Source organism: Etheostoma cragini, chromosome 14, assembly GCF_013103735.1.
Source record: "Etheostoma cragini isolate CJK2018 chromosome 14, CSU_Ecrag_1.0, whole genome shotgun sequence".
Classification (NCBI taxonomy): domain Eukaryota; kingdom Metazoa; phylum Chordata; class Actinopteri; order Perciformes; family Percidae; genus Etheostoma; species Etheostoma cragini.
Genome location: NC_048420.1, coordinates 12,040,652 through 12,065,717, shown reverse-complemented (window position 1 = coordinate 12,065,717; position 25,066 = coordinate 12,040,652). Strand labels below are relative to the sequence as shown.

Genomic DNA, 25,066 nt, shown 5'->3' with positions numbered 1-25,066 from the left:
AAAAAAAAAAAAAAGAGTTTGTGTACCTGGTTTCTTTTTCATTCCTTTTGTTTTCCCGAATGATGTCGTACATTGGGTCTTCATGAGCCTAAAAGACCAAATGCAATCTGTCATCACCTACTATGAAGAAAGGGGGAGAGAATCATACTGCTTACGGTGGGAGATGCTACTATTCATTGTTATGTCAGCATTTTTTTTCTGCTTTAAACCTCCCTGTGACAATATGAGGAATGAAAATATGGCACAGTTGCATTTATGGAAAACATTGCAGAGGCTTGGTGATCATGCAGTAGGTATTGTTCTATTACAGGCACATTGGAACAGGCTGTGTGAAGAAGTCTGCTGCCCACATGCTCCCCAGTGTAAACTAAATATGCTCCAGATCTGTTGCTAACCTCAGCCCAGCTCTCAGACACAAGTGTTTGTCTCTGTCACAGCTCCTTGACCTCGTCACAACCCAACCTACATTTTTTGATACCTTCTCTAAATAACAATGGGTGGGCTGACTTTTTTTTCCAAGCAGTTAACAAACTCACCACTCTGAACTGCTCTAGTTTCTGGTTGCCTTTGATGAAGAACGGACACTCCCTGTCTCCTGTCCTATGGCCGTAGTTCTTGCATCTCCAACCTGTTGCAAAGGTAACAACATATAAATCTGTGGAGTTGTGAAAAATAAACTGATGGGACAGGTAATACATTGCTAGGAAATAGATGAAATATGGGCATGAATGTACAGTCTTGACCTTGGGAATAGTAATACAAAATAATCTTAACTCAAGCACCATGTAAAAACCTATTTCTTTAGCTTTCAAACACACACGTACGCATGGAACGCAGATGCGCTGGGTGGAAATTAAAGGTAATTCCCTGGCTGTTCATTGAACATCAAAACAAAGAAGACAAATAAACGAAATGGACGCTAAATATAGAGACTGTCTTTTTTCTGACCAAAAATACAGAAGGTTCTCTCTACTAACACCAGTATAAATCACTAGAAACTGACAAACAATAGACAATAGAATAGAGATGACGTTAATAGTCAAGCTCTTGTGGTTACATTTGTCACTTATTAAAGGGGCCAATTTCTTTGCTTTTTTTCTCAGTTTTTGCTTGCAGGTTTCTATACAGAGCTCCCCCTACAGCTTTGGAATAAATATTTGGCAGCTCCTTTGTTTACTTGTGTAGCTTTCTGCTTCTTTTGTGTCGGCTCAGCTATACCTTGTCGGTTCCTGGATGGGGGCGTGTAGGCCTATGTCTGCAGTGTTGTGAAGCAGTTCGTTACATTGCAAGACCTGATACCACGCAGTACTTCCTGATGCTGAGGCCGGCGGCTCGCCAACACTAAAGGTGCAAAGGTGGTTTTACCGCTCACAGGCGCTAGGGGGAAGCGAGATGACCACCATTCAACTCAGAAAAGGTCATCTAACCATTCCAATGACCCCAAAGCTGTTCAGTTAAGGGACATTAAGCTAAACAAAAAAAACTGCATAGTTCCCCTTTAAGACCGATGACCCCACATGTGGATATTTTCTCCCAACTACAGTTACTGACCTAGAAGGGCTGCTGTTACTTCTGTAGCCAATAACATCATAACATTTGTGTACAGGGGAGTCTCCACAGTATATTAGCATAGGTTTAACCCTTTCTAGAGATTTTAAATCCTTATTGTGAGTGTACAAGTGTGGTCATATGAGAAGACACTGCATATTGTATCACAAAAACCAGCAACTCTTTCTTGATCACTAGCATAAAATCTAAGGTGAAAACCTTGGATTCATTTAACCAGTTAACCAACAAAACAGGCACTTAAAAGTTGCAGCAGGGGATGGATCTATTCTCTGTTTAGAAAAGTGTATAATTAAAGATGAGCGTCACATCCCTTACTTCCGTAGCCATGTGAAGTGTTAAAGGGGTTTGTGGAACATCCAGTTACAAAGATACAGCTCAAAACAGCACATATTTCTCTCATTGCAAATCGTGGCCTATATTGGTGAATTTATTTGAACTGTACTCACACTGCATCACCTTCACCTCCTTCCCCAGAGGCATCCACAGCCCTTTGGTGGGGGCGTGGGCGAGGAAGCTTCTGGCTTCTTCATTTCCTGGTTCAGCAGGAATACAGTCCTCTGGTTTGTCCTCGTGCTCCTGCAACAGTAACTGTCACTTCTGAGCTTTTCTTTAAAGTAAATAATTGTATGTCTCGTCCAAAACGAGATGTTTTTTAGGCCTTCTACTAAATACAACGTTACCTTTATGAGTCCTGGTGGCGGTTTCTCATAGCTGCATGAAACAAAGATAACACTGACGTTAATTCTTCCGTAATTGCAGAATTAATTTACGTAATTTAACTGCAGAATTAACCGTCGTTATCTCAACCTCTGGTGTTGTTCCCAAAACAAATTTACACAAGTAAAGCTAACGTTAACTGCTCAAATAGCAAGTATTTTGGGTAATTTAAGTGAGGATAACTTGCAGTGACGAGACAAACACTGTATATGTAAATGTATAATTCATGCACAAGTTTGCAAGGTTCAACAGGATAACTCTCCGTAATATTACTCACAACGTCTCAACGTGTTTCAGTTGTTGGACTTTTTGGTTGAGTTTTTTCGTGTGTGTTTTGAGTTTCTCAAAATCCTGTTTGGACGACTTGTGTCTCTTGTTGTCTCGTCGGTCATCCTTCTCTCTTCTTCGCTTTCTGTCCGACATTGCCCTGATACTGACAAACTGCGCCCACGGAAAGTCATTAAGTTATTAATAATGCTGCGTTCAAGGGTAATAGGTTAGCTGTAACGTTACGGTGAGAAACATCGACCAACATGCTAACCAGCAGCTAACTAGCAGACATTTCTCTGTTGGTGCTGCCTGCCCCGCTCTACTTCCTGTGCAGCCTGATTGGTTAGTTAAAGTCCAGCGCCACCTGCAGGACACGGGTGTTAACACGTATGCTGGATGCTGGATTAAAAGCTGGCTTCTCTACTACTACTACTACTACTACTAATAGTAATAATAATAATAATAATAATAATAAGACAATGTACATTATATTTCCTGTAACTGTATAATAACTTTAAGCAAGTCGTCAATGGGGGAGAAGAAGAATTACTTTAAGCACTAAATTGCTTATACAGTTAATATTTTATACCTTTTCCGTGCAATTGTGGAAAGTAACTATAAGTACATTTACTCAATTTTGAGGCAGTTCACTGCCATTTTTAGCAATGTTATGCTTCTACTCCACCCCATTTGAAAGCAAATACTGTACTTTTTATTTCAGTACATTTATTTGATAACTAACTAGTTATTTTAAACCAAATGCTTGCTATTATAGATATTGCATCAATAATTTGTATTCAGTAATATATATTATTCTGAAATGGGCCATTGTGCATAATGGGCACTTCTACTTTTTGTCCTTTAAGTAAGCCCATATTTTGATGCTAATACTTATATACTTTTACTGAAGTATCATTTTGACTACAGGAGTTTTACTTGTTACAGAGTAATTCTACACTGGTATGTAAACATGCCATTTATTGTGCATCTTGTTTACTATATTTAATACGCAAACAGTCGTGACACTCATGATTTTGTTGTATGGGTCTCTGTGCAATGCCAATAGAGGTTTATTTTATCTTATAATATATGAGGATTTCTTCCATATTTGCATTCATGAAATGCACTGCCATTTCCATTTAATTTTACTGTTTACAGAATGCATTTTTTTTTTAATTGTACATCTCTGGCACAAACAATTTCTTTGTAATGAATTTAGGTCTATCTGTAAAGACTCTTTAAAAATCCTCAGTAAATGAAGCTGGATTAATTATTTTACATCTACATCTGCAGAGACATGGACGAATGGAAAGATGGAAGAAATCTGCAAGACTAAAGTTGCAGTATAAGAAATTTCCAAGCACTCATTTCACAGAGTAAGAATGCACAGAACAGAACTTTTATTTCAGTAAATCACAGTGTAGGTGGAATACAAATGTGAGGTATTTGGAAAACAAGTACTTAATCAGGAAGTACAAAACACAATACATATAGTCAAATTCCTACTCTTAACAAAAAAATGACAAGAGTAACCTTTCAAAAACATGTATCCAAAGAAAATATTAAAAGAAATAGAAGTCTTGACAATACTTATTGTCAATTAGACTTCCGGTACAGGTTTTAGGCAAGATGCCTTTTTAATGTAAACAGCAAAGTGAGTACCATTTTAGATGATAATTACAAATATTTTTCACTGGTGAGTGCAGAGTTCCAAAATCCTTTGCATGCACGTACAAAAATGCAACAGCATACAATATATACATTAGTCATCTGGTCATGCTTAGCCAATGACATACCAAATGCATTTACACAGACACATCTCCCCGCTGGAGAGGTAAAATAAAAAAGTAAATTAATTCAAATACAAAAGTTTTGACATCAAGTTATATGAATGTGAAATAGTGAATTTAGAAAAACAAATCAAAAATAAAATAAACCAGCTTATTATGCCACAAGCGCCACCGCAGAACACATCTGGGTTTCCTGCAACGTTTCAGCCATTTGATAAATATTGAATAATTCCTCAAACATTCCACTTAAAATAAAATCCCCAGTGTAGGAGATTACCCGAGCCATGTGCTAAATTATACAAAGAAGCATTCTCCTCCAACTGGCTCAGCAGAAGAGGCAGTAACCCTGATTAATAGTTAAAATAGCCATCCCAGTGCTCCCAGTTGTTGCATTCAGGATACCAGGAGTGCCATTCCAAACAGCCCAGCAATAAGTGTGTTGGTGGGCAAACCTATCCTTCACACACCGACTCGGAAACCAAAGTTCCCCCTTAGGCTTTGGTGTAAACAGGTTACAAACATGGGTCTGACCCTATGTTTTTTTTGGAAGAGTTTACATAAAGACAAGGGAGATACTCAAAGAGAGGAGAGGAAATCTTTCAAGCCACTCTTCTTGCTGCCCTGGTTGTCCTCTCGCATGAGTATCTTGCTGAGACGCTGGACGACCCAATTTTTTGGTTTGGAGGCGGGTTTGGAAGAAGAAGAGCCTGACCCAGGAGTGCTAGAGGAGGTGGAGGACCTGGAGAGAGGGAATGGGAAAGAGAGAGAGTTGGGAAGGGAGGAGAAAGAGACAGAAAAAGATAGAGGGATGAAGAGTTAAGACACTGTAACTTGAGATTTTGTTGGTTGGCAGTATGTGTTAAAAGTGTTCCGTCAACAAGTATACCATCTGGCAAGCATGGATGCCAGCACGTACCACCAGTACAGCTAGCTGCAGTTCCCCTTATGAAATGTAATCATTCAAATGCTAACAGGCCTCTGGAGGATATTAATACCAGCCACCTTAAAATACTGTTACTTACCTAGGTGTATGAGCAGGGGTCTTGTCTTTGGCCGGAGTCTTGGGGGTTGGAGGGTGGGCTCTGTGGGTGGACTGTGGGGTCTTGTGTTTAGAAGCGCTCCCTGGTGTGCTGTGGGTCTTAGCGAGGCTCGCTATAAAGTCCCTGTTTATTCCTTTGTGTCTGGATGTCTTATTGCAAGTGTGGCAGGTGGCCATCTGGGATGAGGCGAGGAAAGACACATATTCATTAATACTGCTTAATAATGGCTCGCATCTATATTCCTCTCATACATAACAAGATTTTGAGGTGAAGGCAAACAAGGTATCCCCATTGGGTTATTTTGCTAAAGAAATTCTGCAGGTTTTCTAAAAGATCCTTGAAACTACTGTTTCTGCCTTTGTCATTTAATTTGAGTATTTTTCATCAAACCCTGTATAGTCACAGTTGTCTGTCTTTCTATGGGACATACATGATTTTACTACTACTATTCTAGGGGTGGGAATCTCTGGACACCTCATGATTCGATTCTGATCCAGAGGCCAACGATTTGATTCTAAACCCATTATTGATACAACAATTTTTTCATCTACATTTCCATGTGCAATTTTTAAAAATATACATATAAATCTGAGTTTGTTAGATTTTGACATATACAGTATTTGTCAGACACATGTTTTAATGAAACATGAGTTGGTCAGACGGAAAGTGATAAAGTAGAACAGCCTGTATGTGTTTTGCTTAATTATTTTATTCATGTCTTATTAGTAGTGCTGTCAGTTAAATGCATTATTAAAAGTGTTAGAAAAACTACAACACCACACCGGATCAAGCTAGACCGGAAACAAAACAACAGGCATGCCTACACGCTTGTTTGGGCTTGGGAGCCGGCCAAAGAGTAGTAACGTTACGTTTTGAGCGGATGGCGAGCGTGAAACGTCTTCCTCTTTTTAGAATTGATTATTAACATAACAGAATCAAGCATTGAATCGTTATAGAGAGAATCGCGATGCAACTAAGAAATGATTATTTTCCCCACCCCTACAGATACCTCCATGGACACAGAGAGCAGGACTAGCCCCGGTGCTCACATGCCCTGGGTGACACGGGCGAGCCCAAAGCCTCACAGATGTCAGACACATCTATGGCCATCTCACGGCTGAGGAATAGTTCACAACGGGGCCAGGAGCTGATTCACTCAACAGCTGAGGCTCTTCCCACTGGCCCTGCCAAACATCCCAAAGATGATCTTACCCTTCAACGTTTGTACAGTTATGAAAATAACTGGCTTAGTTAAAGCAGGATAGGAACCATTGACTTAGCCAATGAGGAAGCACGGTGGGACTGTTGCCATGCAGTTTCACCCATTCAGGGTATGGGTGCTATTAAGAGCCGCCACCTAACTTTTTAAGTTAATCTCGATCAATCTTTTTTTGAACAATTACTTTGGCATGTTCTAGGCAATTTCCGGACACAGATGACACAAGACCCTATATTAGGCACAGAACGTAGACACTTAAGAGAGTTATGACACCCAGCTGCCGCTTTGTCGCATCCTCATAATTTAAGACATTTGGTATCCCAGGCTTCTGACTACTTATATCTTCTGTAAATATAAAAGGTATAGGGCATGTATGTGTGATTGGGACAAACACTCTGTCAAAAGGTTAATGACAGACATCATGGTACATCCCCAAACAGATAAAAAAAAAAACAGCAGCTATGGTAATCGCCACAATCATTTTTACATTCGCATGTATGTTGACACTCTTCCTCAATTGCTGCCCTGTATTCGCAACTAAGGCACAAATTCAAGAGACACTCAGTTATGCGTTCAAGTTCAAGACAAACTACAGTAGATCAAACCAACTCAAGTACATAATAAACTCTTGAAGAGAGGAGAGAAGATAGACAGCTATACATGTTTTAAGTGCTATTTAATGTTGATTGATCCCACTTCTTTAACATTCCTTCCAACCTTCAGTAACTTAAATCCCATTAATGACACGCGGTCCAGAGTTGCACAAAGTTAAAACTGGTCAGAACAGACCATCACCGCAGAGGTCAGCAAGTCTGAGCCCAGCTGTTGACAGTCCTGAATGCTGATCAGGTGGAAAACTCACCGACACGAAGGTAGCCATTTCAGATTCTGATAGGTGTCTGTTGGAGAGCGTCGGAGATATTGGTTTCAATGCACCGGGAGTTCCACTTTTTCTTACTACGTGACCGTGTGTGAAGTTTTTACTTCATGAGCCTGCATGTCTAGCTTTATACAGACCAAGCCCAGCAACTGACCCACCCATCTTTGCATAGGGGTGTGGCTCAAAAGGAGAACCGACCAATGCACTGCCAAAAGGGTGGACTACATTGCGGCACAGCCAGCACTCTTCTGCTGCTACTGCTTTGTCAGTGGACACTTAAACCCCAACTGGACTCATCTAGACTCATCCTTGTTTAAACTTAATTGACCTCACAGTAAAAAAAACTCATATATCATATTGTTTCTGTATGCAAAATCACATGACAAATGATGTCTAGACATGCAACATCAAAGCATCTACTCTGTGAATCAGTTATGAACATTACACTTTTGTTTCCTGTATGGTTCCTGACTTATTGTGATTATGTAATCAGTAAAAAAAAAAAGTTGATCCTAAATTTACAAGCCTCTGTTTCAGTAGAAGTGCCTCACATTAAGAGAGGACATTCAACAGTAGTTCAAAGTCATTATCTCTCTTGAACTTTGAAAAAAACTGGCACTCTTCTAAAGTTAGCAAAGCTCAAAGCCATTGTGATTACAATCGTTGTATAAGAAAGCTTTAACAACCCAGAGAAGCTATGTTTATGATGCAGATAAAGCCGGGACAGAGTGGATTTTCAACCCACAAGGGATGAATTTAGCTGGAGCTCATCAAGCTGTTTGAACTTATCATTCAGGAACACTCTGTATGCAGCCTTTTCTTTGTGTCTAATATGTCTTAATATTGCAAAGACATGGCAAAGGATGTTATGCTGGCACTACTTTCTGGTTATATGGAGGTAATAGAGAGAAACCGATGGTGGCCTATAGTGAGTAGAGTGGCACTCAAATGGAGGATCTGGGTCCACATGCATAGGAGAAAATATTGATTGTGCTGTAGTGTCCTCAAGCACTGCACTACATTTTTTTATGTTTCCAGGGTTGTCCGGGGGTTATATGGCTCGTCCAACTAGTCATGTTGCACTCTACATCCTACAGGCTGATTTAATACATGTAGTGAAAACTTTAAGCCAATGAGTTATTAAAGTGTATTTTTGGGCAAAATATGGATGTTTCGCGCACATCTTCAACCCGACAGCACAGTAGATCTGTAGCATCATTTTCGAGGTGGGCACCCAGGGTAAATTTCACCAATTCAGTATTTGACCAAATGTGACATATGGCCAGTAAATGAAACCAGTAAATCAGGTTATTCAGAAAAGAATAATATACTGTAGATAACATAGATATATCTTAACAATTGTTTTTTTGACATGTCCGAAAAGGAGTGGGAAGTATACACTTATTTAATACTACCCTTCTCCATAAAACATTTTTCATTATTTAACAAACTTTCTCTGTCTTCATTTTTTCTTTTTAAACTCTTCCAATATTTAACTTAACAACTAAATATCTATCTATCTTACTATCTATCTCTCTTTAAGTGTTTTATTATATTTCAGACTTTGCATTTGCATTTGATTTATTCATTTAGAGCCTTTCCATCACTACCGCCTGTTATTTCCTGCTGCAATTACCCAATTTCCTCTTGTAGATCATTAAAGTTTCATCTAATCAAATCTTAACAGGAAACTGGTAGGAAATACTCAAACAAGAACAATTTGTTCCCCAGTTATAAATATTGCTATACCAGCAATTGTAAGTGATCAGGTCTGTGTACATTTAGGTGACATCCGAAACTATCCAATGACTGTCAAGGATTTAAAAAAAAAAAAAAAAAAAAAAGCAGTGTTAGCGTGTTTCATAAGAGAGTGAATCAAAGAGAGACAGACAGCTGGCCGCAGATGGTCGTTTATAACTTAAATGACCTGCTGCTGTTTATCCTCTTGTCCTCTAGTTACAGTACCACTAGTGGCCCCTCTATCCTCAGCTGGCCCGCACTGATATGACAGGCTCTAAGAAAATAAACCTTTTACCCAGTGAAAAGGTGTGTGTGGTTGTGTGTGTGTGTGTGTGTGTGCGTGCGTGCATCAAAGCGACACTGTCCACCCCAAATGATGGTATAGCTGCTGTATAGTGACGACAAGTCACGATAACCTGAAAGGATTTCCACCAATCACGTGTTCCCATCTAATTTACGCTAATCCTTTGACATCCTTTAACTTTTTTGTTTAATAGTGTTTACTTGAATGTTATGTTTGTCTGTGTGGTAAAATATGTCTTGTCCCCACCGTGGGATAGAGGGAAACGTAATTTCGATCTCATTGTATGTCTTGACATGTGAAGAAATTGACAATAAAGCAGACTTTGACTTTGACTTTGATGTAGTGTAGGCAATTGGAGGGATACAGCTAGAGCCACAGCGAGGTTTGAGTTATTGTCTGTTGATCGTGGGAGCAGACAGACCTCCACAGTGGCCAGTCAAACATGTGGAAAAAGCGACATGTTGGAGCTTCGGGATAAACAAGCACCTCCGACAGCTAGGGGAATATTAAGAACAACTGTTTATTGCAGAAAGTTGACTTTCTGTTTCTGAAAAATCTAGGTTCGCCATATGGTCAGAGGTCCCCATGGTCAGAAGAAAGCATGACTTCTGATTACATTATTAAAATGAAATCCCCCATACAAGAAACATGGTGAATAGCAATATAATAGTAACCTTTGTATACAGTATACATAGTATATTTTCACACTGGCTCAGCCTTGAGCTTTCATCCTACTGCCATCCAAACAAAGAGCAGAGCCCTTTGGTTACTGTCTTACACATTATGCATGCTTGTGTTTGTGTTAAACATAAACCAACACAGACAGTCACAGATACACTTAACCTTTATCCCACACACATACAGTATATCATGCCTGTTAAGCTCTGGAAAAGCATGCATGGTGCATGGAATATCAGCACAATCATCATAAAAAGACAGCATGCAATCATGTATACCTTGCAGCGCACTTAAATAGCCGGTATCTGCACAGTGAAGGGTTTAATGATGGGTTTAACCATGAATGCTTTCATCTATGAGCTTTGACATAAGACATGCATACTATGCAAGTTTACACGAACGTAGAGGGGTACAAGTATGAGCAAAAAAGTGCAAGAAAAGTCTAAACAACGCAACCCTCTATGAGAGTTTGCAGGTTCTTGTCATGCAGCTGAAGTTGTGCAAGGGCACTAACTGGAGTACCTAGCATGTGTTTCTGATGGTGGGGAAAAACCGGAGCACCCAGAGGGAACCCACGCAAACATGGGGAGAACATGCAAACTCCCCACAGAAAGGCCCGGAACGTTCTGGAACCTTACAGAACCAAGAACCTTCTTGCTGTGAGGCCACAGTGCTAACCATTGGGCCAATGAGAAGACGACAGTCATGAGTTAAACACTTCCGACGGTCTCTGGTAAATAAGTCTGAAACTTATCAATACAGAATTCATTGCTTCTGGTATGTGGTACTCTGCCTGTGTCACACCCTTGTATATGAATAGATTTCTGCCACCATATTACACGCATGCTTAACGCCTGAGATTACTCATACATGTAACATTGGTTCTGATTATTAGAAGAGCAGTTGCATGTGAAATAGAGAAACACAGACACACAACGCACACAGACCCACAAATATCAATTCTACAGATGGACACTTCCTTCTATTAATAGCTGCTGCTCCATAAATACTTCCCATCCTGCCTCCCTCTCCCACTCTGCTGCTGGAGGCCAGTTTGAGTGGATTCATTTGACCTAGGAAAAAAGACACCACCCAAGAGGGGGAATATATGAGCTAACACAATGAGTGACATAATTAGGTGCCTCTAAGCCTCTTTGAGTTGAATATAAGCCTGACAAAAGTTTCCATGAATGTTGACTGCGTGTCAGAGTTCTCAAAATGCCTGCACGTGCGTGCACTCAAAAGCAGGAATATCTGTTCCCATTGTGTGTGTTAGTCATTTGAAAACACATCAATACAACACAATAAAGCCGAAAGCAGAAGAGCAGTTGGGGGATCGATACTAGGCAGGCTGTGATGCTGCAGGCAGCGCCTTAGTCACACTGTCTGGAGGCGGGCTGCCCGGTAAATACACAGAGACACCAGATCTGAATGCAGAGCTGCTATACACTGATATTTTAAAAAAACAATGAAATATCTGCGTCTCTCTCTCTTTTGTCTCTGTTGGCGGAGACAAAAGGTCACATTTCATTCATTCAGCTAGAGTGAAGATATCAACATTTAAATTATGATTTATTGCGTAGTCAAAAGCCCAGATCCAGATGCATTAGGAAGTGAGTTGTATAAGAAATGTAGTGGCCTACTGGCCCCATTCATACTTAGAATGTACAAATTGGAAAAGGAAGATGGTGTTGGTGTCACACACGTTAAAATATGCAGTTATAAGTTTAATATCAAAGAAAAGGGAAGGATCTGGAAGAGGTAGGTTCCTATAGACCTTTCTCTCTTGTAAATATGTATCAAAAAATTTGACTCTAGCCTCAAACCTTGGATTGCTAATAAATACGCTTGTGCACGCCGATCAAAGAAGTTTTGTTGCTGGAAGGCGCTCCTTTCTTAACTTCAGACACCTTTTAAATATAACACACTCGCCTAGAATTTCAGAGGACTTTGTTCTTTTAAGCCTTGATGCTGAGAAAGCAGGGCCAAATTAGATGACTGACTAGGTGAACTAGGGAGATCAGATCAAGTAATATCTTGTTTATATGATAAGTTGCCGTTCAACTACTGCCAATGTTAAAGCAAATTGGGAGAAAGAGCTGGGTAAGAACATACAAAATGACCTATGGGACGAGAGTTGAGGATATATCCACAAGTGCCCCATAAACGCACGTTAATACAGCTTAAAATGCTACATAGGCTACATTATTCTAAAGAAAGACAACATAGGATCTTCCCTGAGGTACACACACTCCACCTTGAGAGGATCCGGTTCTTCCTTAAGGACAAACTAAAAGACTTAGAGAACATTCGGCAACTTTTGGTATCTTATCTTACAGGACAAGCAGAATCCTGATCACATCCCGGGCTGGGTTATTCTGGGTAGGGGTAGGGCCTCTCGTTTTTTTTTTTTTCTTTCCCTTCCTTATCTTTGTTTACAAACTGTAAAAAAGAACCCCTTTAATAACAATTTTGTAACTTGCTTTCTGAAGTTAAGCAATGTGTCCTCATGGTGAACTGTTAATTTGCTGTAACAAAACTTAGATAAACTTTGTTCAACAACAAAAAAAAGGCCTTGGCCCGAGGGGGCCTACAAAAATATCCTTGCATACGCTATTTCTCAAACATAAACTATTCATATTCATTAAAGGAATAACGTGTGGGGAAAATGTGCGGACCTCATGCATATTTGCATTCAAAAAGATAACTAATGGCATATGTGTGGCTTTAACAGATACAGTATGTGATGAATTCCATCATTGTGCATACATGCAGTCAAAATTGGTTCCAGGAGCAATATGATGTAAATGGTGGTGAACGAGGATCCAAAAGCTGAACAGTGGCGGCTTAGAAACCTTGACACACACACACACAGTTAAGCCTCGGGATAGCCAGTAGTAAGCTTTTATTAGTGGTGAAGAAATGAAATGTAGAGCGGCACAGAGGCTAATTGACAGATGGCACGTTGATATGGAGGAGCATCAAGTTCCCTATGTGGGTTTTTATCCTGTGGGCTACAAACAGGGTTTATTGTGTGTGTGCTTGAGGAAAACAAACCAATATGCATGCATTCTAAATATATGCGTGTTAGACAATGCATTTGTTCTTGTATGTAGGCTCTCCAAGGTTTGCGGAGGATGTCAGTCACAAACAAAGCTGGTATTGACTTGCAATGACTGCTGCTCCTATTGTACATGTGTGTGTTAATTTGCTTAAAATACTAAAGCACACACTAAATCCAGACAAATGTTTGGCATGAGTGAATGTTTTCACTTTGCAGCAAGTCTGCTGTTTGTATCAGAAAGGCTCAAGGCCACTACCACGGCTGTTGTTGCACATTCCCTCCTGGCCTTTCTCTTCCCAAACGCGTCTCCCTTTTGTCGTCCTGTCACTTGCCGCCCGACCTCGAGGTGTCAAATCCCTCCGTGGAGCTTTTCCTGTTCCCTGAGAGCAAACAGAGGCGAAGCACCAGCCAGACATCTCTGTCTGCGGTTTCCTGTCATCTCCTTAAGAGGCACACTCTCCAACAACATCACTCCAGTTAAGATAAATATGACAGAGGGATGTGGTGAAGAGATGGCCAAGAATGGAAGGAGAAGAGAAGAAAGATATGAAAGATGTGAGGTGGCGGGGGAGGCGGCGGTCAGGTAGAAGAGTTGAGGTAAAAATACAAGAGAAAAAGAAGGGGAGGGATTGGAGATTGCAAGAAACAACCAGTGGAATAGGTTTTTTTTCTATCACTTTGCTTTTTCATGCCTGATTTATCTATTATTCTAAAAGAGAGTGTTTTCAGAGTAAAACATCTTTTGTGTTTCCTGTTGTTTTTGTCGCGACTGCACATTCAGTAGACGGGCATACACACCTGCTTGAAGAAAAAAAGAAGAAAAAAAAGAATAATTCTTCTGTCCTAGTACGTGTAAGTAACTGTTGGCATAAATGAATTTCACCAAAACAACATCAAATGGCCAGGAGGAGCATGAAATTCTTTTTTTTTCTTGTAACAAACAACTCTGCTGGGAAGTATAAATCTAGGCTTGAGGAGGAAGAACAGAAGAATGGAGGAGGAGAATGCACTCGTTCGCTCCATTTAGGGTCTTTGCTTCTCTCGTGGGGCTACAATCCAACTTATTTCCATATCCATTGCTAGATAATCTGTCCAGCACGCAAAAACATCCCTGATTTATAGGACCTCTAAGACACTGCTTCACAGAGCTGAGGAAATCATATCACGCTCTGACATCTACCCGGGGGCGACACATATCTACTGTACACACATCCTAAAGGGAGAGCAATATGATATGAAATTGAGGGGATTTACACACTGGACTACAAATTCTGACCACCGCCTGTGTGTACAAGTGGGACTATGCTATCTACTAGTCATGTATGCTTACATTTTGGTTAAAACAGTAACAAGTTTCATTCATTTACTGTGGATGCAGTGTTTTATAAAGGATGAGAACAGTACAGGACATTACAGTAGCATGCATCTTATTTGATAGATTAAAATTTTACTCAAAAAAGCTGAAAAGACTTGCAATTTGGCCTGGTGAAACCACTTAAACTAATCCGAGCATTAGATTTAAAAGAAAAAACAAAAAGAAACAACAGTCATAAAAACAATTAGCTCTTTAGACCGTCCCACAAAACCACAACCAAGATCCAAGAATAGTTTAAACACCTAGAAGAAGACTGAGAATACGAGCAAACGTGGACGTCTGTGTCTGCTAACACCTTGCTTTGAATAAGCCTCTGTCTAGAACTGCACACAACAAGGAATGGATGTGACATTTATACGACAGGATGCTTTAAATATTCCAGCAATAAATCCTTCTTCCTGCGGGTGTCACATGCCTAACAGTACGAAGAGCAGAACATTGTTTACACAGCCACAACACTAGAAATTTAGGCTGCATGGTCACTGCCTCACATTATCTCAGTCAGGCTGTCTGTGGACATTATCTTTTTTTTAAATCAACAGCAGCATCTTCTGAGAGTTTAAAAAAAGTACTTTTTCTTTGACATACCCTGTTACCCCTAACTACCCCACACTCTCTCTTTAAAGACCAGACGAGTGGATGCTGTTCTCATTACTCAGGGTTGCTGTGCTGTCAAAGAGCAGCGGTGAGTCCACATTCCTCATCTTATCTCACCGCTCCGCCAAGCATTTTAAGGGCATCGCTATCACCACTCTATGTTGTCTTGGGTATGTGGCTTGACTTGTTGCCCCTTGAACTGCCAGTATCTGACGGGCAAGTGACCGTAAAAAACAGAGTAAAATACCTTGGAAGGCATGCACAGGGTGTATTGGTTTACTAGGAAGTTATGTCATGAACAAGCATCAACATTCTCCATCGTGAGCGAAAACATTGTTGACAAATGAGTACGAGCTGAGTGGTGCTGACACACCAAACAGACAGCCAAGAACGAGTGACGTCGAAGGCCGACTGTGGCGTCGCCTCACGTCTCCTCCAAGCCACCTGGGTCTTGGCCAAAAAGCTGCACTTTGACAAAATGACTACAGTGACGGCCAACTAGCATGTACGTTATGCGCCTGTGTGAGAGTAAATAACTCTCCATTCAAGCAGACTGTGGTAATCTAGTCTAAAGAACAAAAAACAGAACGGCTGCTATGATACATCCAACGAAACAGCATTTGCACTCCTGATTTAGCAGCAGGAGCACAGAGCCTGCTGTCCCTTTGCTTCCCATTCTGCCAGGAAGACAAGCAAACAACTGGAGATGGCTAACCAAAGTGGCTATCTCCTGGGCTGTCATCAGTTCTCTCGGAAAAGAAGTTCCCCTTAGGTGAGGAAGTGGAGTGACCAAGCAGCCCGCCGCGACCGGTTGGCTAGTTAGCGAGATGCTAATGCCTTCATTGCTCTGGTTGGCACAAAGCCACTGGTTCTCATGCACTAATTCTGAAAAGCTGAATACCCAATCAGATTGATTGCTCTCACCGATGTCTTCGAACGCGACATGAAAACACACAACATTATTTACTACTATTATTATTATTATAATTATTATTATTATTATGAAAATGGTTGATAACATTTCTGCTGTCAGCAGATTTTCCAATTATATCATGTTTCACAAAATCAATGTGGGTGCACCTTTGATGGCGCTTCAGATGCAGCACTACATTACTCCTATTGTGAAAGGAGAATTCAGAGAGAACACAGCTGAATTAGCACGACTGTCAAGCATTTCTTTCACATCTACAGAATTCCTATTCATTTTTCACTCAGAAGGAGTCAATTCATATAGGTAGGCACTTTTAATGACATTTTGAACATGTTAAGAGGCTGAAAACATGTTTAAAACTTGCCCTGTTTAAGCCTGTTGGGTGGTAACTCTAGCAGGAGGATAACATGGTGTAGGCAGCAAAGATTGTTTTTGTTTTTTTGCTACGTGTTGGAATCAACCGGAATTCTCCTTTGTAGCTGCCATAGAAAAAAAATATATATTTCTATGGTACCCACATTCCTATATTTTAGGCCAATTTGAGTACTCTGGGGTCTATGTAAAAGATAGGATTTCTCACATTTGGTTAATTATTTAACCATATATATCATGAATTATATTTAATTAACTGAAACCAAATCACTTTCTTCAGATGACTTCCCCATCAGACCCGGGATCTAACCTTCAACAGAGTTCACAGAAGTAAACAGGAAGAAGCACACAGCCACTGCTTCGTACTAAATACTGTTTCAAGGTGACACGTTTTTTTCTCTCACAGTCCATCATTTAACTTCACCTTTCTTTTCTATCTGCCTTCCACCCTATTGAAAGTTTTGTTTCACCTTTTCTGTGTCACTCTTCACTTGTGTTATTCTGCTTCAGCTCCCTTACTACCCTCTTTCTCCCTGCTCCCTCTATAAATCTCTGTCTTCCTCTTCGCCCTCAGAGTGAACTGATATGTAGTGTAGAGTGGGTTCAGAGTGCCTTGTGCGGTGACTATCTGCATTGGAATTGAACCCAACCAGATTTTAATGAGGCAGCAGTGTTTCCCACTAGAGCCGCTCTTTATTAGGGCTGATGTCAGATCACCAGAGGGGCTCTTCAGTGGTTCTCTCCTATCACTGCTTTCTGATGTGGGGGAGGGGGGGAAATGACCCTATTTTCAGAAGCTCAACCACCGCTGTCCTCATCTAAATTACCTTATCAGTAGAGTAGGTGGGTGCTGGCCAAAATAAGCTTTCCATTGTGTCTGGTTGCCATCTATTAAGAGGACACTCAAAAAGGACCACTCTTTAGGGGGCTGTGGGAGGAGGGTTGACAAAGCACTGTCTGGCAACATTAGTTCTCATACAGTTCAGCTTAATGGGACCACTGTAAAGACTGTAAGGATGAGTGGAGAACCAAAATGAAACCGGGCATTTGCTGTAGAATGAATACAAATGACTTCATAAATCTAAATGGCAACAACGACTGGAGGCAATGCAGTACGAGACAACGCAGGGCTTGTTATGTTATAATAAATAATGGTGCAATACATTTTTGATCACCTCTCAGAATTGTTTTTGCGTCTTCCCTCCTTTATAGTTCAGATGTCAACACCAACAACAGAAGAAGTGTTCAGCTCAGAGACTGGCTGATAATACGTTAGCTGACACAAATATCTTTATAACCAATGAAGCGCAAGCAATATATCAGAGGAAAGTACTATCAGTAGGGGTGGGGGAAAAATGTATACAGAAAACAAATACGATATAGAATCGCAATATTTTACATAGCTATACTGTATCGATACACGGGCGCCAAGTATCAATTTTTTATTATATACGTGTTGGTCAGTTTGTCTGCTTGACAATGCCATTTAGCAGCAATAAAATCAAAGTGAGATCAACAAACTTATATAGATAGAACAGAAGTTGACAAAGTTTCCTTTTGGGGACATAATTTGAAATCGGGAAAAATTTGAAGTTGGAAAAAAGGTAATAAATTGCAATATATCGCGGAATTTTGCAATATGTTTAAAATCGCTATAATATCGTATCGTGACATAAGTATCGCGATGATATTACACCGGAAGGCATCTGGTGTTTCTCCCCCGTGATCATCAGCCAACGCTGGCTTATCACAGAAACACCACAATTACTGGGGATGTAAGCCACAAAAAAATGCTTGAGGTCAATAAGAAACTGTAACTGTTTTCCAATAAATACTATTACCCGCATCTGTCAGGCTATACAAACATTGCTAATACCTTCCATTAGTTCAACACCACTGTAGATGAGGACCCAATTCAGGCAAATGCCCCTGGTGTTTCTCTGCAAGGACAATATGCTGCAGTGCAGTACAATACACAGCCAGGTCAGTGCAGTGTTTTGTTTTCTCACCAGTACGGAGGAGGACCTCTGGAAGCGTTGCAGCAGGTTTATCTGCACCAGGCTGAGTCGTTTGCCCCGGGCCTTTCTATGCATGACACTCTGCACCCGTGCTGATGGACGCTGCTTGGGCCGCAACCGCATGCGGTGATTGTCAGGCTGCAGCCACTGATAGCAGTATGGACAAACCAAGGTGCTCTGCAGCAGACTGGAGGATTTCCGCTTCAGTGGTACTGAAAAGAGGGAAGAAAAAGAAAGCCTCAACACAAAATGGTACCACTACCGATTGATGTGGTTTTGGCTGGCATGGACATGTCTCTGTGTGTGTACAGCCGGCTGACTCAGGGTGTTTGGCTGAGGATTAAATGAGGTTTATCAACCTTGACAAGTCGGTGACATGGTCCTACTTACTACTGCATTCAGCTCTTTGTGACTATCACACTCTAGGGCATCACTCATAAAAACATGCAAAAATGAAAATACAAAAAAATGTCATTGAAAAGTAAGGATATGGACATCTCTTAACTTACCGTTAGCCTTCACAGGCCACTGTCTAGGAAAGAAAAAGAGAAGACAAGATCAGACATTTAGAACAGACACCTTTACTTCTTATACCAGATAGGAGTAAACATTTAACAGTAACTGAGTTTAATTTTAAAAACCATTGGTATAACATAATTATGAAGTAAAACTTTAACTATTACAGCCTCTCCTTAATAGATACGTGTTGGTTCTCTAAACTACTGGAGAACAGCATTCAACATGCATAGTCATTTATTTCAAAACGCTCTTCTCAGTAAGCATTTAAACAGCTCCTTTCACATTAGAACAGTGTCAAGGGATTGGGAAAGCATATTTGGTATAATTTTGTTCCACGTAGTTTTAAATATATTTGGTGATAACAGACACGTGACAAGATAGGAACCCCAGCTTGTCAAAGCCAGCCGTTCCCATTGTGTGAAACGGAAACCATGCGACCGGAAAAAACAGGTCCCTCCTAAACAATATAGGACAAATCATTTCCCCATTTCAACAGCCTCTAACTTTGGAACGCTCGCAATGAGATATTCTAAGCCACTGCTAAGTCTAACTAAAATTAGCCCCGGGCTTGAATCAATGAAGGGAAAATTGACTGTCCAGCTGCACGTGTGGTGGAGAGAGGCAGAAACAGGGCTGTCCATTTATGGAGGGGTGGGGGTTGTTGATGCTATCCACTCACATTCTTAACCACCCCATATGTTAGATGGTATATTATATTGCTGGATGACATTGTGCGCGGCAGGGAGAGACTTTTGCAACATATCTGCCATCAGGCATCCCACAGTCTGAGTCACTGTCCCTTGACCCCCCCTTCCCATACACTTTCATAACCAGTGACTGGATTAAACTGTCAGATTATATAGAAGATCTGTCAGAAAATCTTGGAAATGAAGAAAAGTGTTTTGAGAACGGGCTCTGTAACAGATAGATGACTCCTAGTCCTTCAACAATTTCTTCAAAAATACTGTTTGTTACTAAGAAAGTATTTTTTTTAAATAATTTTTAGCAAATGTAACAGCCCACATAAAGAAAAAAGATTTTGAATACATTACCTAAATGTATAGGTCACATAAAAGACATTCCATTATTGATTTGCAGTACCGCAAAAGCAAATTATCTGGCATACTATAGACAGTCCATAGAATTTTGTTCTAAATCTTTCTTTGCGCTGCTTCCTTAATGAGCCAACAACTCTAAGAAACTACAAAAACCGCAAAGACACCCCCCGCACTCTTATTATAATACTTGCCATGCATCTCTTTTTAAGATCACATTTAGTTGTGGTGATGAACACGGAAGATATGGGCCCCACACATGAACAGATCTGCTGACAACCGGGACATGCAATCAAAAGAGCCTTAAAAGATGAAAAAGGATGGAGGGTGGATGGCTGTTTTGGCTACAATGTAAGAATCTAATTAGAGACAGAAGTGCTGGCTGAGGCAAAGCACAAAAAATGAAAAGCACTATAAACATTTCATTGCTACCATCAGGGAAAACAATGCTACTGTTGCCGTATTCTGATGCTTGTAACTCGTATTTAGACACAGCTGGGCTAACTTAGTGGTATGGTCATTGCCGATAAGTAAACACTCTGAATATTGGATCCTTCTACAGACACAATTATCAGCTGGACGTGTCAGAGAAAGAGGTCAGCAGGTAACTCCCAGTCTAGAGCTCACTTGCGTGGGTGGAGTAGTCTGCCGGCTCCTGCTGAGAGGAGGATGTAAGACGAGATACAGTACGAGGGGAGATGGGGGGCAAGTAGTTTATATTGTAACTTGGGTGAGGGCAAAGAGGTCTCAAAAGGTGTTTTGCGGTGGGACGAAAAAAACTGTCGTGACTAGGATTGGGCATCGACAACCGGTTCCATCTTGGAATCGTTTTCAACATTAGATTCCAATGGAATCGTATATTTTATTGGAATCATTTGGAAATTGTGGTTTTGAATCCGATCATCGGTTCCAAATTTAACAACATTTCTGGTTTCCATAGCAGCCAATGTACTTCCAGGCAGTGGTCGTGTTGCAGGAGCACAGTGAGCGGCAGTTTTACATTGAAAAAGCCCGGTAAAACTGTAAATCCCCACTGAATCAAAATAAAAATGGCCCTCTTATCTGTGAAATAAGCATGTGACCCATGTCAACTCCACCTCCTAGAGAATTGGAATCGAGAATCGATAGGAACGAGAATCAAAAGCGAGAATCGGAATTGGAATACAAAATGGTTCCAATCAAAATGATGCCCAACCCTAGTGGTGACGGTGAAGGCAATGACTGTTTCCCTAAGGAAGAATTATAATAACTTTGCTTTCCCCCCCCCCACGTTTTTGTGGTTTATGACAACATCCCTGCAAAACTAATCACATTCTAATCAACGTCAACTTTGTGTTTCGCTGCTAGTTAGCAAATATTAGCATGCTTATTCGCTAAACTAAGATGGTACACATGGGAAACATACCTGCTGAACATAGTAATGTTTGTCGTGAGCATGCGTTTGTTGATGCTCACAACGCAGTGCTACGGGACAGAGACAGCCTCAGTGCCACTGGCATGGCTATAGGACAAAAACAGAGCTTCGGATAAAACAAGCAATTTGAAGACGCCACCTTGGGCTCTAGGAAACCATAATCTAAAAATATTGTCAAATCATTTGATAAATGTAAATATTAGTTGCTGCCCTACTCTTCTTTAATTATTGCCTGTCCAACACAGACTGCAACTGTTCTATCAAAGCTCCAATATCATTGGCTGATATTGGATTATCACTGGTAAATCAGTATCAACATAGACAATATGCTGGTCTCTATGAAGAGAAAAACAACACAGCACTTAATGCAGAACAAATACACTCGAGGCTATTAAATAGCAGAGACATTGTTTGTTTGGCAGACATAATGCATATTTTGGTTATCAGAACCCTCGGTCGGCATACAACACTTACTGGAAAACAGCTTCACTAGTCCGGCAATGTGAGCCACAATAAAGTGACGTCAGTTCACATACAAGGACAAAACCACACACATGAAACCGGCTGTCACGTTCACTAAATACACTCAAAGAAACTAAAACACAAACAGACTACTAACATTCGACTGAAATACTTTCATCAAAGACTGTAGTAAAAGCCAATATTAATACATTTAGACTGAAACCAGCAACAACAAAAAACACTGATGCAAACACACACAGAAAAAAACACTTAGTAATCATCAGCCTGACAGAAGGTGAAGACAGTGGCAGAACGCAGTAACGCGATCTGTAACAAATATGTGTAATAGTGTGTCTAAGTACAGACACGCACCCACGACACAAACATTCCAGTGACGCATGACCAAAACCATAACTGGAGAAAGCAAAAACATTGGAAACCCCCAGAAGACCACGGAGAGAAAGTTGCGTTCACTAGGACTAAAACATCATCAACACTGACCACGTATGCCAACGTTTTGAGTGGATGCTGAGGAAAACATTTCCATTTCCCCTTCAGTTAACTGATCAACTGTGTCCAAAACCCTTATCTGAAATGTTGATTCTTAACGGTAATTTCCCTCTTGATATACCTTACATCTCACAGCTCATCACGCTCCGGGAGATTTTTTTTGCTGCCGATTGCATCTTTTCTGCCAGGCACTTCAGGGTGAAACCAGCCAGGTCTTTCAGCCACTGGTACAAACATTCACATTTACGTCTTGCCTGCTGGACAGCTGGTCATGGTTAAATGTGGTCAAGATGATCTCTATAACCACAGCTCATCATAACCATGGAATCTGGTGAACAGATCAATGTATTCGAGTAGCAGTAAGCTCATGAATGTCCGTAAAATGACCCCAACTCTGGGTTTTCACTATTGAAACCTCTATTTTTGTTTCCATTCATGGTCCTGCCCACAAATTTCCTGGCTCAGGTGAAAGTGAAAACAAGCCAGAGGATATGGGGACATGGCTGGAACCCAACTCAAACCCCGGGTACGCGCGCTTTTTCAGCTTTTACTTTCCACACAATAAGGTAATCACCACTGTGTGGTATACGCCATCAGAGGAAAATGAAATGACTTCCTAAATTGGCAAAAGCAACAAAACTGAAACCATGAACTGTAAATTACAACGCAAGTTATAAACTGGCATTTAATACTATTGTGTTATATTCTAATGGGGATGAAGAGACTTAGCTACTGGAGGCTGATTAGACAAAGGCAGCTGTAAAGGACTTGGTACTCTTTGGTTCCTTTCTGGCAAAAGAAACAAGAGAAAAGCTCTTTTACAGACTGTCTGGCTCTCCTACCTCATGATCAGGGATTGTCTTTGTGCATGCGAGAAAGGTTTGTGACCACACCAATGAAATCTACTTAATTCTGCAATTGCATGTGATTAAATGAAATTTAAGTCAAACTAAATTAATCAGTTGCAAATAGCTAACACATGCTAAACAAACTCTCCCACCACTACAACTGCACATAAACAGCCACTAGACACAACTAGATTGTGTAACAGGAATAGCCACAGGAGACACAATAAGTAGCACAATTGGATAAAATAAAATAAAGAGCAATATATTCATTGTGGCATCACTAACGACCTAATCTTACTCATAGGTTGTTTTATTGAAGGCACTAACCCAATGATGTTCCAAACTGTGAATGTACTGTACATCAGTCAAAGATGACATGTCAAAAAGGAGTGAAAATATCAGCACGACACATAATCAAGCCTTGTTATTTTACATGGTTAGATTAGCATCTCTGTAAACAACCACAGCCAATTCTCAAACAACTGCTTATATTCAGCCATGTGAACAATGATTTAATGTTAAGAAAACAATCACAGCAGAGTCCCACCAGAACAGTTACCTGCTATCACTCTTAAATTGATTGACAGGTCTAACAGACAGCAATCAAATTTGTTACAGATGCTTTCTAATATTGTTAAAGTTCTGTCAACGGCCATTCATATTTTGCTAACACACCAGAAAAAAACTAACCTACAGTTCAGGACCATAGGAAATGTCAGTTCTAAGTCAAACTAGTTCATGTAATGCGTAATACTTCAGTAAAATAATATATGCTGTGAAAATTACTGACTGGACCTTTAACAGCTACACTTGTTTTGGTGAATAGGTACAGTTTTCCACTCAAAAACAGTCCTCATGTTTCAGCACTAACTCCCATATCTGCTCAGTTAATATTAGGTGTATTGGAAAATTCACTAAAGACCCCTGTCCCTACAGTAGTAATATAGGAGAATCTAAAATGTATTTTTTTTTTTGAAAAGTCATTGATTCCCACTGCCTCCTTAACTACTAACGTCTTAAGAATGCATTTAAAACGTTGTTTTCATTAAGACTAATGCAGACACCCTGACAAACTAACGTTAGAAAATACAGATTCCAGTATAACGTTGCTACCACCAGTCCAGTCCATCAACACAGTTCATTAAATTGGCAGAAAGTCGACCGCTAACACCGGTCGAGCTCCTCCACCTAGCGCCTACATGCTACTATTACAACAACAAAGGACAGACCGTCGGGACGTTAAACAAACTTTCTTACAGGAAGAAGCGGGATAGCTCCGGACATGTTTCTTTATACAGCAAGGACGCGTCTAACAAAAAGCTGGAGTTTTCTTCTTGAAGAGTCTTCATGTTCAAACTGGGTAACGGTAACTGGAACTCCACTGGAACCTTCGACAGTTAAAGACCGACTGGAACACCGTGTTAATACTTCTTCCGGAAAGGTTTAAGTGGCCGTTGAGGTGAAAATGGAGCTTATAAGAGCGTTCGCACACACACCGCCGGAGGTGCAGCAGTCAATAAGCGTCGAAAAGATGTTCATTTAAATCTTTATAAACAATACATCCGTGATATAAAGCTATCGCTGGGCTGCAAATCATGCTGCAAATCCACGTTGGGTCGCACGTTTTCTGACGTTGCCCGCGGTGCATTGTGGGAGCTTGAAGAAGGCACACGGGGCAATAGACAGTTAAAGAA

General features: G+C 40.5%; 2 protein-coding genes across 2 annotated transcripts in view; both read right to left on the bottom strand.

Moving 5' to 3' along the window:
• The window catches only part of rp9 (RP9 pre-mRNA splicing factor), a 5,603-nt gene extending 2,714 nt beyond the window's left edge, over window positions 1–2,889 (bottom strand). Inside the window, exons 1-5 of the mRNA XM_034892644.1 lie at window positions 2,564–2,889; window positions 2,250–2,280; window positions 2,016–2,145; window positions 537–628; window positions 27–88 (exon numbers count right to left, since the gene is read on the bottom strand). Of these exons, the coding sequence (XP_034748535.1) occupies window positions 27–88; window positions 537–628; window positions 2,016–2,145; window positions 2,250–2,280; window positions 2,564–2,709 (461 nt within the window). The 5' untranslated portion in view covers window positions 2,710–2,889. The remainder of the gene's footprint in view (window positions 1–26; window positions 89–536; window positions 629–2,015; window positions 2,146–2,249; window positions 2,281–2,563) is intronic.
• Window positions 2,890–4,893: 2,004 nt separating this feature from the next.
• c14h18orf21 (chromosome 14 C18orf21 homolog) lies at window positions 4,894–24,979 on the bottom strand. The gene is made up of 5 exons (XM_034892543.1): window positions 24,630–24,979; window positions 19,074–19,096; window positions 18,556–18,776; window positions 5,369–5,562; window positions 4,894–5,085 (listed from the first exon to the last, which is right to left on the bottom strand). The coding sequence occupies exons 1-5, from the start codon at window positions 24,719–24,721 to the stop codon at window positions 4,923–4,925; spliced, it is 693 nt and encodes a 230-aa protein (XP_034748434.1). The 5' UTR covers window positions 24,722–24,979; the 3' UTR covers window positions 4,894–4,922.
• Between the last annotated feature and the right edge of the window lie 87 nt (window positions 24,980–25,066).

Coding starts and splice junctions, on each gene's coding strand:
- c14h18orf21 (XM_034892543.1), bottom strand. CDS start 24,721: ATGAAGACTCTTCAAGAAGAAAACTCCAGCTTTTTGTTAGACGCGTCC. Junction 5,563..18,555: donor AGAGGTCCTCCTCCGTACTG/GTGAGAAAACAA, acceptor GCCTCATCCCAG/ATGGCCACCTGCCACACTTG. Junction 5,086..5,368: donor ACCCCTGCTCATACACCTAG/GTAAGTAACAGT, acceptor CCCTCTCTCCAG/GTCCTCCACCTCCTCTAGCA.